The sequence below is a fragment of the Capra hircus genome (genome assembly GCF_001704415.2).
Source record: "Capra hircus breed San Clemente chromosome X unlocalized genomic scaffold, ASM170441v1, whole genome shotgun sequence".
NCBI classification, from domain to species: Eukaryota; Metazoa; Chordata; class Mammalia; order Artiodactyla; family Bovidae; genus Capra; species Capra hircus.
Window position 1 is genome coordinate 35739162 of NW_017189517.1, and position 13059 is coordinate 35752220.

The following is a 13059-nucleotide window of genomic DNA, read 5'->3' on the forward strand; positions in this document are numbered from 1 at the left end:
AGAGGCAAGCAGCAAGGCAAGCGGATGGAGCCGTCAGCATGTGAGGAAGGCAACTCCTGGACAGTCAGTCTCAACTTCGGCCCACGATGTTTGGGTGCTGGGACAAGGCAGGCCTCGGGGGTAATACATGGAATGTCTGTTGTTTTGGTCTCCTCCCTCTCCTCCTACTGTGGTTCAGGACAGCAGTATCTGGACTGGGTTGATCTGTCCTAAGGCCCCTATGTGTTGCATCACCAGCACAGCTCTGGGTGATACACTGAGTTGCCTCACTGAGAAGCCTTCTGTTGGGGGCCAGCCCTTGACTCTGTCTGATTCTAGTGATCATTCCCTCCTATCTCTGAGCCTCTTGCTGGGCTTGCATAGCCCCTGCCTTCCATGGCCTTTTACTCCAGGCGGCTCTGGCAGTGCCCACTCTGATGAACAAAAGACAGGTTTTAGCTTCATTTTCAACTGAGCCAGGACATCTGTGCATCTCTCCTAGATCACTGTACCTCTAAAGCTTTGCCTTAGATCCCATGTGATTCTCCAATTGGTTCTATGGATTGCTCGTTTGCTGTTTTTATGTTATGCTTGTTGACCAACTCAGACACAATGTATTGTCACTGGCATCCTTTGTGGGACAGGCCTATATGAAGGCCAGCTGTCTTTTCCACTGGCTTGGGCCAGGTGAGACACAGTGGTGTATCATGGACTCCTGGTAAACCAGGAGCTGGAAGAAAGGGGTGAGCCTTCCTCCATGTCTGCAGGGTCCAAAGGGCCTCTGAGACACTGAAAACTCAGGCTGAGCCCTACCTGCCTTGATCATTGGAGGTGGAAGAGGCTGGCTGGCGGGCCTGGAGAAGACCATCTTCTTGGAATCCAGCAGGAGGCGGCAGTAGCCCGCAATCAGGCAGGCAAAGTTGGTGGCTTCGGGCCACTCCATCAACAGCACCAGAGGCTGGGGGAGAGACAGGAGAAAACGTGAGGAGGCAGGAGGGAGGGGAACAGGTGCATGTCCAGGAGAACAACAACAAAGACGAGATGACTTGCATAGTTATGAGAACATCCTTTCTGAACCCCACATTAAGGCACCTAGGCTGACAGATAATTTCTTCTGATTTGAGAATTTATTTATAGTCAACTCTTCCCCAGGTATCAAAACTAAATCAACCTTTAATTACACATTTAATGAACCACTTTTACTGAAACAGACTAAAATTATAGAACATCACATGACTGCCGTGTGGCTGTTTGGGTTTATTGAGGCTCGGCAGATGGGCAAGCCTGCTGAGAGAACAAGGCTGAACCTGGGAGTCTAGGCTAGTTTGGGGAAGATCCTTGACAGGAAGTTCCTCAGATGAATGAACTATCTCTTACTCAACAGTATAACCTGCTATGATACCCAGAACAGCTCCCCGGACAGGGACACTCTGAGCAATCCAGTCCTCACTGTGTCTTCTGGGCCACAAAATCTTTCTGGTCTGTAGTCCTGCTCAGACCTGCATGCTGTTCCCCCCATTTCCCTCTATTTCCCAAAGTGCCCTCACAGTGTTAACTTGTGCCACTTAAAAGAGTTTCTTAGTCAAATATGTATGTGAAACACTGAGTTAAACAAAGCTATGCACACAATTATACTTACGGGAATTCTCAGATCCTTTAATATATTAATGTGCGCTGTGAAACTTCAAGAGGAGGGCTTTAATACTGTAACTTTTCCCAAGTATTTGATCAAAAACTCTATTTTTATAGAACATCTCATAGTAGCAGGGGTGCTTTTTTGGGGGGGGGGTTGTTTCACTTAACCCACACTGGAAAATACTAGCATACTCTGTTGACTTCTGTTCCTGACCCTAAATCAGTCAAATTAATCTTGGGGTTAGCCAGCTAACTACTTCAAAGACCTGGCAATGATATACCAAAAAACAAACAAACAAACAAACAAAAAAACACAAAAAAACCCCCCAAAAAACATCAACAACTTTTCCAGAAAACTTCCCAATATCTGTATTCTTCAAGTGTGGCTTGAAAATAAATTTGAAGCAGACTGAAGCCAGCCATGAGAGTATTTTCCCTGCCATAGTGAAGTGGCCTCCAGGTAAAGACCACTGAAGACTAGCTGAAGAGGAAGCCATGGGGTCTGAGTCATCTTGTCTTTTGAGGGTTTCTGGACCAAGCATTAAGAGCAAAAAGAATTAAGAGGAGGCAATGAGCCTCCTCTGACTAGTGAAGAAACTACTCCAACAGTCCAGGTGAGGGGTGATTAGGACCCTACTAGGTGGTGTTGGAGAAGACTCTTGAGAGTCCCTTGGACTGCAAGGAGATCCAATCAGTCCATTCTGAAGGAGATCAGCCCTGGGATTTCTTTGGAAGGAACGATGCTGAAGCTGAAACTCCAGTACTTTGGCCACCTCATGCGAAGAGTTGACTCATTGGAAAAGACTCTGATGCTGGGAGGGATTGGGGGCAGGAGGAGAAGGGGACGACAGAGGATGAGATGGCTGGATGGCATCACTGACTCAATGTGAGTCTGAGTGAACTCCGGGAGTTGGTGATGGACAGGGAGGCCTGGCGTGCTGCAATTCATGGGGTCGCAAAGAGTCGGACATGACTGAGCGACTGAACTGAACTGAACTGAACTGAGGGGCTTTCTTGATAGCTCAGACAGTAAAGAATCTGCCTGCAATGCAGGAGACCTGGGTCCGATCCCTGGGTCAGGAAGATCCCCTGGAGAAAGGAGTGGCTACCCATTCTCATATTGTTGCCTGGAGAAACCCCACGGACAGAGGAGCCTGGTTGGCTACAGTCCATGGGGTCACAGAGTTGGACACGAATGAGCAACTAACACTTCTACTTTCATGGCAGTAGCAGTAGAAAGGCACATCACAAACACTTGATGGAACTTGGTCACCAACTTGACTAGCCCTATTTGACTGGACCATCATCTTGGGAACAATTCTGAATCCAAACCAGCCCAGCTTTTAGCTAAAGTTGTACCAGTCGGTTTTTTGCTATCTCTCAGGATCCTGAAACATAGCTTGCATTGAATATTTTCAGTTCATATAGACCAGGGATTGGCAAACTTTTTCTGCAAAAGGCTGCTGCTGCTGCTGCTAAGTCACTTCAGTTGTGTCCAACTACGTGCCAACCCATAGCCGGCAGCCCACCAGGCTCCACAGTCCCTGGGATTCTCCAGGCAAGAACACTGGAGTGGGTTGCCATTTCCTTCTCCAATGCATGAAAGTGAAAAGTGAAAGTGAAGTCGCTCAGTTGTGTCTGACTCTAGACAGTAAATATTTTAGGCCTGGGAGGCCACACAGGCTGTGTTGCAGCTCTGCTATTGCAATGTGAAAAAAGCCATAGATAATCTGGAGGCTAAACAAATGGTTGTGGCAGTCTTCTCCAAAAACTATTTCTAGAAACAAGTGCTGGTGGGTCAGGTTTGCTTCATAGTTGGCCACCTAATCTATGAGTAAAGCTACTTTCCAACTAAATACAATAGTCTGTATTCACATTCACACCTCTCAGCTTGTTTCATTTGTCAACAGTGATCTCATAGTCCTTTGAAATTCTTCTCTGGACTTGTTTCCGAGAGATGACACTGTGCTTTAGTTCTATAAGCTCTGACCACGTTTGTCTCTTTCTCTCTCTCTCTGGGTCTCTTCTTGTGTAACCTCCTTGAGACCTGATGTCTCAGGCTCAGTCTTCAGGCATCAACTTTCATTTTTGAGCTAGGGATCCCAAAGTCACTATTTCTAGTCCATTCCCCTCTTGAACTCTTCTCCTATCTCAGAGCTTGTACCGTGCTGGGTCTATATCACACAGTCTGGTGCTGGATCGAATCCTACCTTAAGTTGTTTAATAGTTATTGTTCATCCAATTATACTGCATGCCATAGTAAGGCATTTTGCATTCTGCCCCACAGGCAGTGAGTCAGTGATGCTCCTATGGAACTCATTCAACACCATCAGGAAAAAAAAAACAAAAAGGAACCATCTTTACCCAGAAGAGCAATGACTATTCTCCAGTGATAAAGGGACAAGGGATGAGACACTACCTTTGAATCACTGTTTGGAAGGGGTAGAGGAGATGTTTGTACCTCCAGTTAAGACATGCTTCTCAATCACCACAGAATGGTCAACTTTGTGTACAACAAAGTAGAGACAGAGGGGAATGGGATGGCGTGGTGAGGCAGGGGGAGCATAAGATCCCCTTCCTTTCTGCCTCACCCCCTGCCACCAACAGCAGAAGGATACATAGAGTGGGTGTGGATAACTGCTACTGCCATTACTGAGGCCTCTTGCCATTACTACAAGCTAGGCTGGCCTCTGGAGCATTCACAGACATCATGGCCATTGCTTCATTCTGGACCCTCATAATCTTCCTCTAAGACCAAATCTTCTCAAGGTACATGTAAATGGGTCACAAGTGTGCTGAGATCCTGAGCCCCTCAGCCTCTGGCCAAAACTGCCTCATCTGTTTATTCCAGTGGGCCATACAAATTGTGATATTTTCACGATTAGGAAAAGGTGAGGATACAATAACCTGAGGACCTTTGATAGCCTCCTGATTGGCCTGCCTTTTTTTGTTTGTTCGTTTTCCGGCTATGCTGCACAGCATATGGGATCTCAGTTCCTGACCAGGGGGCAAACCTGTGCCCCTGTAGTGGAAGCATAGAGTCCTAACTACTGGACCACCAGGGAAGTCCCGGCCTCTCTGCTTCTAGTCTCTACTCACTTCACCTCCATCTCGCTGCCTGAGCATCTGTCTAAAACACAACTCTCACTTAAAATCTTTACTATCTCATCACCTAAAATCTGCTGCCTTCCAACGTCACACAAAGCCTCTCGTGACCCAACCTGCAGCTCCAAGCACATCTCCCACTAACTCTGACTCCTCTCATCACTGTCCTTCACCATATGTTTCAGCAACACCACATCATTTACAGGGTGCTAGACAGGCCCTGTGTCTTTACCCTCTCATACCTTAACCTATGCCGTTTCCTCTGGCTGAAATGCTCCCATGCCCTGTCCACCTAGCAAGCCACTACACACTGGCTAAATGGCTCAAGGACCACACGACCCCCTGATAGATGCAGCCGTTCATCCTAGAGCAGGGCCAGCGTAGGTCCTGCCCTCATGGAGCTTATAATCCATCGGAAAATAAGACATAAATGAAGGGAACTTCCTCAGTGACTAGGACTCAGCACTTTCACTGTGGTGGTCTCGGTTCAATACCTGGTTGGGGAACTAAGATACCACAAGCCTCTCAGTGCAGCCAAAAAAAATAAATGAAGTAATCATACAAAGGAATATGATTGCAAGGTGTGATAAGCACTATGAAGGGAAAGTGTGTGTGCACGCTAAGTCACTTCAGTCATATCTGACTCTTTCCAACCTCATGGACTGTAGCCTGCCAGGCTCCTCTATGCGTGGGATTCCCCAGGCAAGAATACTGGAGTGGGTTGCCATTCCCTTCCCCAGGGGATCTTCCTGAGCCAGGGATTGAACCCTTGTCTCTATGTATCCTGCCTTGGCAGGCGGGTTCTTTACAACTAGGGCCACCCAATATGAAGGCAAAGTTGAGAGACCTATCATAACATAGAAGGTACTGGACTGGTGGGTAGGTGGGTGTGAATGTGTGCATGGGTGACTACTTTGGGTTCAGAAGCTGGAGAGAGCTTCTTTGCGGAAATGGCATTGACTGACAAATAGAATGAGAGGCCACTGGACCAAAGCACAGGCTGACTGACTGATGGACAGACTAGCTGGCTGCAAGCAGTCTGACTCACTGATGCCCTGACTGATGAGCTGGCTGCAGGACAGGCAGAATGCCTAACAGCCTGACATCTTGACTGGTTAGCTGGCTGGCTGGCCAATGGATAGATCAGAGGCTGAGTGCCTAACTGGCTGATTGACTGAACTGTCTGCCTTCAATGTCCCCTCTTCTCTCCTACCCCCACTATGGCCCAATGTCAGTAATAAAACAGTATGAAGCAAAATCTTATGCCCAGAGAGGGCCAAGCGTAGCCTGAGTTGGCTCAGCAAAGCACATCAGCAGCCTCTCATCTGCATCCCCATACAACCCAATCAGCTCCAGCATGGGCCAAATGTAGCTCGTGAAAGGAACACAGAGGCAGTTTTTGCCAGCAGGGGTAAAAAAAAAAAAAATCAAATCAGAGGCAGGCAAGCAGAGAGATTGGATAGGTTTTCTTAGAAACCTTCAAAAACAACATTTTATTTCAAATAGGATTTTAATGATCATGACGCCTAATGTAATGCTTGTCCCGACAGAAACCACTAGAGCAATAAGGCTCAAACATGAGAACAGGAGACACACTGGGCCACAAGAGATCCTTTGGGACTTTTGTGTGATGATTTCTTTCTCCCCCTTATAGGTTTCCGTGGTAATGGGGTATGGTAATGGCCCAGAGCCATCTCAGTCCCAGACTGCTGTCTCCTGGAGAAAGATATTTGCAGACTACCTCATGTTCACCTCACTCAGAGCAAGTAAACTGAGTGAAAACTGTAACTAAATAGGCCTAGTGAAAAAGTGAAAGTGACAGTCACGTCCAACTCTTTGCAACCCCATGGATGTAGCCTGCCAGGCTCCTCTGTCCATGGGATTCTCCAGGCAAGAATACTGGAGTGGGCGACCATTCCCTTCTCCAGGGAATCTTCCTGACCCAGGGATTGAACCCAGGTCTCCGACATTGCAGGTGGATTCTTCACTGTGTGAGCCACTGGGGAAGCACTTAAATAGGCCCAAGCCATCTTCAAATGGAAAAGAAGAGGAGAATGGAGTTGGAGGCATGGCCAGCCCTGAGAAGGTACAGCAGGGATTCATCGGACATGCTCTAGCACCAACTTCCTGGGGTGCCCTGGGAGTGTGAAGGCATCCAGCACTTGGGGATGCCAGTTAGGGAGGGGACTGGCCTTGGGGGAGCCTCAGCTCACACTAGCATCCCTGAAAACAGGAAAAAAATGGGAATTTAGAGGCCTGGAGGAGTAATGAACAAGATGGTTGTCCTTGAGTCCCAGGGGGCTGTCCCTTTGCATTCTTGCCTCCACAGCACCAGGAAAGGCTAATTGTAATAGTCAGTTAATTCGGGGGCAAGGCAAAATATCACTTTAAGGCAGTGGTTCTCAGGCCAGATGCACATTAAAATCACCTGGGAAGCTTTAAAAACTTATCTACTCCTGACCTCATCCTCAGAAATTCTGGTTTTTAAATGGTTTGAAAAGAAGGGTCTGGGCAGCCAGTGGTTTTTAAATCTCCATATGTGAATCAAATGTGCAGTCAGAGCTGACTGCCGTAAGTGGACAGTCTCAGTTATTAAGGCCCTTCCAGAATATTCCCAAACCAGAATAGCACATCTAGGGGGAAATGGCCAACTCAGGTTTCTAACTTCATGTTCGTTCTTCAGTAAGTTCAAAGAGTCTTTCCTCAGTGTACCTCATGCAGTGGTGTGCTGGTAAACATTGAACAACCAGGTCTCCAAAGTCCTGATTTGTAGCGTTTGCTAACTTCCCCGGCATACATACTCTCACCATGGCTGTGTTCCAGTTATCAACATGACCTCACTGAATGCAGAGCTGGGAGGGATATATATGCCCAATCAGCTCTTATGTGCCTGTGTGAGTTGGGTCCAGCACAACACTGGCCCTACAGAGAGACTCCTACTGAGCCCAGGAAGTCACCCTCCAGTGCAGAGCTTCCCAGACTGTCTTCCCAAATCCTCCTCCTTGTGCACATATATGGCAGAGGCATTGCTCAGTAACCACAGATACTGCTAATATAAAGTGCCTCCTGGAAGCGTCCTTAATCCCCCAGCCAAAATTAATTTTACCCTCCTCTGTATTCTAACATGGTCTTCCCATGTTAAGAACCTGGCAGCCAATACAGCAGACTCAAGAGACACAGTTTCAGTCTCGGCATCGAGGAGGAAATGGTAACCCATCCCAGTATTCTTGCCTGGGAAATCCCATGGACAGAGGAGCCTGGTGGGCTGCAGTCCATGGGGTCACACAGAGTTGGATGTGACTGAGCATGCATGCACTCTAACACGATCTTGCTACCTCTTCTAAGGTATCTCCTTTGGTGTGCATATAAAGGTGTACTTCTTTCTTTCCTACAAGACAGTAGGCTTCTTGACGGCTAGGAGCCATGTTTTCTTTTCTTTTTTTTTTCATCTTTGTATCCCCCATTGGGTTTAGTGTCCTTCCAAGCAACAGTAAATTCATAGTAAATGACTGTCTAATGAAACCTGGATCATTTTGTCCCTCAGCCTTCCTCTTTTCCTCCCACCAGTATATCACCAATTCTGCCAGTTTACCTGAAAAAGGAACACTTCCCTGTCCATTTCACAGGGCACTGACTTGTAAATAGAGATGCTCATGTCAGACATCTGTGAACACAGATGTGCCAGATTTTATGTTAACAGAAGTTGGGTTGTAGATGGAACATTTATCAGAGAAATGACACTTGAACGGAGTGAATGAGAGCTTCCTATTTGAAGGAATCTTAGTTTCCTGTTGCTTCTGTAACAAATTAAACTTAGTGATTTAAACAGTACATGCGTATTCTCTTATAGTTCTGGATATCAGAAGTTTGACACAAGTCTCATGGGCTAAAATCAAGGGTAGGCAGGCCTGTGTCCCTTCTGGAGGCTTTAGGGGAGAACAGGTTTCCTTGCCTTCTCTGGCTTCTAGAGGCTGTCCACATTCCTTGGTTCATGGTCCCTTCTTCCATACTCAAGGCCAGCCAGGTCGGGCTGATTCCTTCTCAGATCACATCACTCTGACCTTCTCTTCTGTCTCCCTCTTCCACTTACAAGGACCTTTATGTTGACACTGGGCTCACCTGGCTAATCCAGGCTAATCTATTTATTTTAAAGTCAGCTGACTGGCAATCTTAATTCCATCTATCACCACAATTCCCCTTGCCATATAACATAGTGTATCCATAGGATCTTGGGCTTAGGGCATGGGAATGTTAGGGGAGGTGTATGATTCTGCTTACCACACATGATAAACCTTTTGACAAAATGGAAACATTTTAATAGAAATTAGAATTCTCCCATGGTTTCTCATATGCATTTTATCAGTGCCTTTAAGTAGAGCCAATCTGATCTATCTACCACTTGACGGTTGTATCATCTACCTAACGATTTGCTGCTTCTCACTCAGCAAAGCATAACCTTCTCATACCCTCCTCCTTGCACCAACAAGATGTCCTGTTTACCCTGCGATGTAGTGTCTCACCACTTCAGCCAGCCATAGTGTGGACCGTCTGCGAGCCGTCTGCACGGCACCGTGCTTCAGTGCATTCAGTATACAGGCAGCAGGCAGCAAGGGGTAGGTATAAGACCTCTGCACTGTGTGTGTAACAGAGAAATGTGTATGGGGATACGCAAGCAAACTCTTAGTGATTCTATGTTTCACCCTCGCTCTTGCCCTTTATCACAGCTATTCCTCCAGTTCAGGCCCTGCCCTGGTCACGTTACCCTTGTACTTGCGCTACTTTCCCTCTCTGCCTCCCTGACTTCGCATCAGCCTTGCAAACATCCATCTGGTACGCTGCTCTCAGTCAGCTTTTGGCTTGTCATTCCTCTCTTCAAGGGCCTACAGTGGATTCCTAGTATTCAAACACATTGAATCTCAGTTCCTCAGACTGGCCTTTGAAACTTTTCACCAGCTTATTCTGCCCACCCCCAATCTCTCTCCAATCTCTTTTCTCATTATTCTCCTCTCCAGCCAAGCAACTATGCTTATCGACCCGCACATATGGCTTACTTATTTCCGTGCTTGCTCTCTGTCTGTGAACACATCCCACTTCTCCTTGCTAATCCATGCCTATCACTTCAAGATCCAGCTTCAAACACTCTCCTGTGGGAAGCAAGTTTTGGTTAACCCCTTCCTCTTCTTTTGTTCCAGATTCCACACCACACTTAACCACAAAATTGACTTCATATGAACTTTTCTCAATGCTGTTTTGCATTGGCAAAAATAACAGGTTGCATTTGTTGAGTACTTACTCTGTGTCAGACAGTGTCCTAAGACATTTTACCTCATTTTCTCATTTAATCCTGAATGACGACCTTTGGAGACAGGCTCTCCATTTTGCAGTTGAGGAAATCAGTGTTCAGAAAGGTTAAGACACTTTCTCAAGGCCACACAGCTAGGAAGTGGCAGAGCTGAGATTTGAACCTGGTCCGTCTGATTCCAGAGGTCCATACATGTTCTGATGTGGTATGATTAAGGCAGGTCATGTGCCTTTGTGAGTCTCCCCAATAAGAATGTGACCCCTCCTGGGCGGCATTCATGCCCACAACTGTGGCCAGATCACTCCTAGAAATGAGAGGAGGGTTCCTCATTCAGGCAACACCCAGCAACTCTGCTGGGGCTGGTTCCTCCCAGAACCACGGATGCAGAGGTCAGTGGTTCTCAAACTTGACTGTACTACAGAATCACCAGGGAACTGAAAAAGAAAGAAATCCTGATGCTCGGGCTGCAGCCTGACCAATTAAATCACAAACTCTGGGAACAGGGTTCAGTCATCTGTATTTTTTTTTAAAAAAACTCTAAAGGAAATTCTGTTGTGTAGCCAATGTTGAGAATCACTCGCCAAACAGAGGACACTCAGTTGGAAACCCATTTCTCAGTTTTAAACCCTTTTAATTTCTCAGGAAGCCATATCTTCCCTGTATGTCTTGTCTTTCCTCCCCCACTTCCCTGTCTGTTTGGCTTTTCACCCAACAACATCTGAGGAGGGCAGCAATCATTGGTCGAGGCCACAAGCCAATTAAATACCGGCTCCAGGAAGGTTCCTAAACCAATGGAAAGCCTGTGAATCACAGGTGGAAAAAAATTAACATATTAAAGCTTCCTGGGTTTCACAAAGACAAAAATAAATAATTTGCTCTTTTAGAAACAGCAAACATTCCACCTCTTAATCTGCTAACAATATCCCCCCCAGGGAAATCCTTTAAGATTAAGAAAGGAAACTTGCACCTCCTCTAACAGTTTCCCCCAGCTGGCAGGCAGGCCTGCCCCCCATCCACACTGGTCACTGGGTGTTCAAACAGGAGAGCCATAGAGGGGGGCGGCTGATCACGGCTGCCAGATTCTGTACAGGTGACAGCTGCTTGCCAGTCTGAAGGAGCTGATCTATGGGAAAGGTTGTAAGATCCTAGAAGAACTTGACTCTGGAAGGTGAAATGGGGACGAAGCTCTGCCTGCTCCCTGTCCCCCCAGGACCCCTTGGTTCTGTCCACACACTCAGACACTCCTCTCCTCCATGAATCCAAGTGTGTCCACATATGGCACCCAACTGGTGTGCACACATCCCTTCAGCCTCAGGGGAAGCCAGGGGGGCCTGGGGAGGCCAGAGTCCCAGGGGCTGGTCCATTTACCCCAATTCCCCACATGAATATCAAGTCCTATGTGTGCTGTGACATGAGAAGGATTGGGAAGAGATGGCCTGGGGGTAATTCCAAGTTCCCCAATCTCTGTGCCCATTGCTAAAAAACTCTCACAGGTAGATTAGACACTTTCTAGCCTTCCCTAGCATGGGCTGACCTTAATAGGGGGTCAAGGGCCTCCCTGGCGGCTCAGTGGTAAAGAACCTGCCTGCCAATGCAGGAGACTCCAGTTGAATCTCTGATCTGGGAAGATCCCACAACTGCTGAGCCTGTACTCTTGAGTCCAGAAGCTGCAACTACTGTGCCCTCGAGCCCATGTTCCACAATGAGAGGTAATGAGAAGCCCGTGCACCAAAATGAAGAGTAGCCCCCACTCATCGCAACTAGAGGAAAGCCCATGCAGGAAAGCCCGTGCAGCAGTGAAGACCCAGTACAGCCCGTAAATAAATAAATGCATCAAAATTTTAATTGCAAAGGTGATTTAAAAAAATGAGGTCAAGATAGCATGTCCCAGAGGGTTCAAAAGAAGAAGAAAGATAAGCCCCCAAAGGCCCAGGATCTGAACCACTTCAGAATCACTGAACCTCACCTCATGGGCTAAAACTGTTCGTCAAGTTTACTTCTTCCTCTCTTCCCCAGGCCTGTTCCTGGGAAGGAACCCCTCGAAGCTGGACTTACCTTGGCATCCATGATGCTGGTCTCCACCCGGGCCACACCCTGGTTCTCCCGGAACAGCTGGATCTTGCTGATCTTGCTGAACTCGGACAGCACAGTGGTGAGGTTGGTTTTGAGGTCAATAACATGGCTGATGCCGTGACGGGGTCCCACCAGGAGGGTGGTGGCTGACTGCTTCTCATCCTGGGGCCCCAGCGTGGTGCACAGCATTCGCAGAAAGAAGGGCAGAGGAAGTGGGGCAGAAGAGGTGGAAGACGGAAAGAGAAAACAGGCATTGGACTGGTTCTGCTGGGAGATCTGGAAATATCTGGAGCTCAGGGTCAGGGCAAGAAGACAAACTAGAGGGGAAAATAGTCTGGGATGCCCCTGTTCCCAGGACAGGGCCCTGGATCGTTGGTCTAAATGGACACATTAGCTTCAGTAGCAGGGAGAGTGAAGTGGGCAGCAACAGGGCTAGTTCTAGCAAAATCAAATAGGTGAGGTCTGTTTTGGTGCCTTTGAAGTACCCTTGTCCTACTAAACCCCAGAGATTTTCCCATTGGTTGCCTTGGGCCACTCAAGGCTCCCATGGTGCTCTGTCTGAACAGGTGGCATCCTGTGTTTGGTCATTACCCTCCCCCCCAACAGCTTGCACTTCTCACCTGGCGCTAAAAGCTAAACTGACAAAGTAACCTGGAGGGGGATCTCCCTCCCTAAGAAGCTATTTGCCCTCTATAATAGGCACTATGGGCTTCCCCAGTTGACTCAACAGTAAAGAATCCACCTGCAATGCAGGAGATATGGGTTTGACCCGTGGGTCAGGAAGATCCCCTGGGGAAGGGAATGGCAACCCACTCCAGTACTCTTGTCTGGGAAATCCCATGGACAGAGGAGCCTGGTGGGCTACAGTCTATTGGGTCGAAAGAGTCGGACACGACTAAGTGCACACACACGTAATAGTGACCACGGTAGTCTCACCCCAGAGGAATGATCTATAAGAATTTCAG

The 13059-nt window shown here is 47.6% G+C and overlaps 1 protein-coding gene across 1 annotated transcript in view; it reads right to left on the reverse strand.

Moving 5' to 3' along the window:
• Positions 1-792: 792 nt before the first annotated feature.
• Positions 793-13059, reverse strand: part of FRMPD3 (FERM and PDZ domain containing 3) — a gene marked incomplete at its 3' end in the record, with an annotated part of 68143 nt that continues 55876 nt past the window's right edge. Inside the window, 2 exon segments of the mRNA XM_018044100.1 lie at positions 793-937; positions 12077-12256. Coding sequence (XP_017899589.1) covers positions 793-937; positions 12077-12256 — 325 coding nt within the window.